Below are 3,193 nucleotides of genomic sequence, written 5' to 3' on the forward strand. Positions count from 1 at the left end.
GTTAAGCTATGGACTCAGTCACTGAAGGATGAAATGTATTCAGGCAAAAGGCAAACAAATGCAAACAAACAAACACACACAGCATAAAATAACCATCTTACATCTGCAGTGCTGGAGGGAGCTAATATTTACTTTTACATTTATTGGCTTCGGCCGCACCGTGTAATGCCCATTCAACTGCTGCTCTTCTGGGTAGCACAATTTCAGGACGGCTGTGAGTGTATTTGAGATGAACCTCGCAAACATATCTGAAGCACGCGTGCATTACAGAGGCCTACGGACGTGGATTGGGTTTCTGACACGCGAAAGCCCCGATTTACAAAAGGTTTGCATGTACAAAAAAAAAAAAAAGCTAAGAACGTATTTACTTAAAATGACATCTTTTATTTTCAGTGAGTTTCACCTGATGAATTTGGTCATTTGGAACGTTTCCTCCTTCATACACACAACACAAAATTATTCATGAGCAATTTTTTGGTCAATATATATATTTAANCGCAGTTGAAGAGCTGGCTTTAGCAATGTCGTAGGTCTGAAAACCTCAAAGGACATTGTGACCTTGAGCGAGGCATCGGTGCTTAAAGGAGATTTTCCCTGTACTGCAAGCTACTTTAGATGAAAGCGTCTGCTAAAATGACTGCTTTCTTATAGTCTCTACTCTCTAATGCTCATTTGTGATGTTGCTCATTCCAGTGTAACTAAGAGGGAAGCTGAGTGCCGAGCAAGAGCTCAGATAGCAGCGTTGTTAAGCTATGGACTCAGTCACTGAAGGATGAAATGTATTCAGGCAAAAGGCAAACAAATGCATTTTTCTCCTTCATACACACAACACAAAATTATTCATGAGCAATTTTTTGGTCAATATATATATTTAAGTGAACATCATAACGAAGCTTTGACAGTCTGTTGCTGCCCAGCATGTCAACAAATATCTTAGCTTGTTTTTAACACGTATTCCTAGCTATATTTTACAGCAACTTACGTTTCAGAGCTAAAAATAGGGCTTTTTAAATTACTGGTTGATTAAAACAGATGTCTGACTGTGTCTTTGAAGTGGACGATATATATATGATATTGCGCCAGTCAATATAAATCAATTAAACCGAGCAATCGCAACAAATGAATTCATTCAATATCCATCAACAAAGCCTGTATAGTGTTTGCAATGGAAATAATAAAAAGTAAAAAAATAGCGTAAATTGAAAAGACAAGTGACATCAACATCTTCCGAACAGAATAATTTTTCAGCGAATGCCAAAAGTGGAACGCGGTTCAGTTTTAAATGAGGAAAAAAATCTCGTTCAATGCGGTTTTGCAAAAGTTTATTGCGAAGTTCTGAAATGAATAATTTATGTTAAAATGGTTGTCCTGCTTTAAATGTCTAATAATTAAAGGTAGCATTCAAAGCGCCGTGATGTGTTGTGTGATCTTCAGAACCAGACGCAGCAGCACCAGCAGACGGCTGCACAGACGCAGACGCAGACGCAGACGCAGCAGGCTCCAACCCAGCAGAGCTCGGCGCAGACAAACGGCACATCGGGCGCCGCAGGGGCCAACACGGGCCCCTCCATACAGCATGGACAGGAACAGGGGCCACCAAACAAAAAACCTCGCACCTCAGGAACCAGTGTTCTTCAAACAGACTACCAGGTAAAACGCGCCAGACATTATTCATTCATCATTGCTGATTGGATTGGATAATGGGTATGAACACTGGGAAAATGATGAATACTTGCCAAGTCTAAATCTGACTAAACTTGCAGCAGTAATCACTAACATAAATAATTTTTAACACATCTTGGCGTAGCGTGTAGCACAATCTGACAGTCGGAGCTGAACAGACGATGCGTGTAAACCAAATGAATGTTTATTATGTAACAATATACAAGTTAGCTGTGTTCAGCTCAGCATTACAAGAAAAACTCGGTCAATGCGAAACACTAGATCGTTTCAATAAATCATAGTTTTTTCTTCATTGCAGCACTCCAGCTCGCGGCTTGGTTACCAGAGCAATGTCCAAGGCTCTACCCAGTCGCAAAGCACTATGGGATACTCGTCCTCATCTCAGCACTCTCATCAGTCTCATCGATACTGAGACTCAAAGACATACGTAAGCACTTAAAAAAAGAAATATTAACCGCAAGCTAAACGCCAGGCAAGTCGGCGTTGTCCTTCAAATCAGTTGCTGGGTCTTTCCCGTAACATGGTCCCGACAAACCCACGTTTCTTCCCTTGCAAAGCCGCCTGCCGTCCCGCGATTCTCAGCAAATGCTACTCCAACCAAAGCACAACTTTACAATCGCTTTCTTTTGCTCAGAGCTGCTCAGAAGAACCAGAGCCACGATTGGGCTTTGCAGCATCTCGGTTTTTCAACATACTGTATTAAAACTTCCACCAGCTCCGACACCAACCTAATAGTCTGCTGACTGCTGAGCATGCTTACTCTTCTTTCACCACCGTTAAACCAAAACAGTCTCGCAGTGCTATTCGGGTCAAAGCTGCAGAGCGAAGTAAAACGAGGCTTTTTGCAACGGGTCGTTAAAGCTGCCATCCCAGTGGCCGGCATCGTACCTACCAGATCTCTCCATTTACAGTGTTCCGGTGACAGCTGCATGGTGCGACCCACAAATTTGATTTTGGGTTCTCGCCGTTCTCTTTTCGTGGTTGAGGCTGGTTGGGACACCATCTCAGATCAACTCGTGAAATGAAGTAGATCTGAGGGTTGCGTTGTTAGGACATGGAATAATTTGACCCTGTGAATGCGTGAGATGTTGTATCTGTCTGATATGTTCATTCAACTGAAAAGTGACTAGTGGGACACCAGTCTAATATGTAGTCCGTAACACGATCTAAACTTTGCAGCTATCGCGTTTATTTTTTTGACTTTTTACCTCATCTCGAGGCTTCCTGAGATTCCCCCGTTCGACGACCCCGAAACAAATCAAATAGAGACATCTACAGTATATAAGCAATTGTACATAGGAAGCAAAATCCCCTTTTTATCTCTCTCCTCCTCGTCTCTCGGTAAAGGGAGCTGCCTGCATGTACGGACAGTCGAGAAGAGGCTGGATTTGTGTAACGTGCATATTTTAAAGACTGAACAAAGAGCATCTCTCATAGCTATTGTGCACTGCATTATTACACACATCTTTATTTTTTTGTTGTGTAAGAGATTTTTATTTATTTTTTTTTT

General features: G+C 41.8%; 1 protein-coding gene across 1 annotated transcript; it reads left to right on the forward strand.

Annotated features, from left to right (window-relative positions):
- The first annotated feature begins 165 nt into the window (after nt 1-165).
- On the forward strand, nt 166-3,193 carry LOC122330227 (cyclin-dependent kinase 19-like). The gene is made up of 3 exons (XM_043227079.1): nt 166-192; nt 1,399-1,650; nt 1,982-3,193. The coding sequence occupies exons 1-3, from the start codon at nt 166-168 to the stop codon at nt 2,093-2,095; spliced, it is 393 nt and encodes a 130-aa protein (XP_043083014.1). The 3' UTR covers nt 2,096-3,193.

This window comes from Puntigrus tetrazona, chromosome 24, assembly GCF_018831695.1.
Source record: "Puntigrus tetrazona isolate hp1 chromosome 24, ASM1883169v1, whole genome shotgun sequence".
Classification (NCBI taxonomy): Eukaryota; Metazoa; Chordata; class Actinopteri; order Cypriniformes; family Cyprinidae; genus Puntigrus; species Puntigrus tetrazona.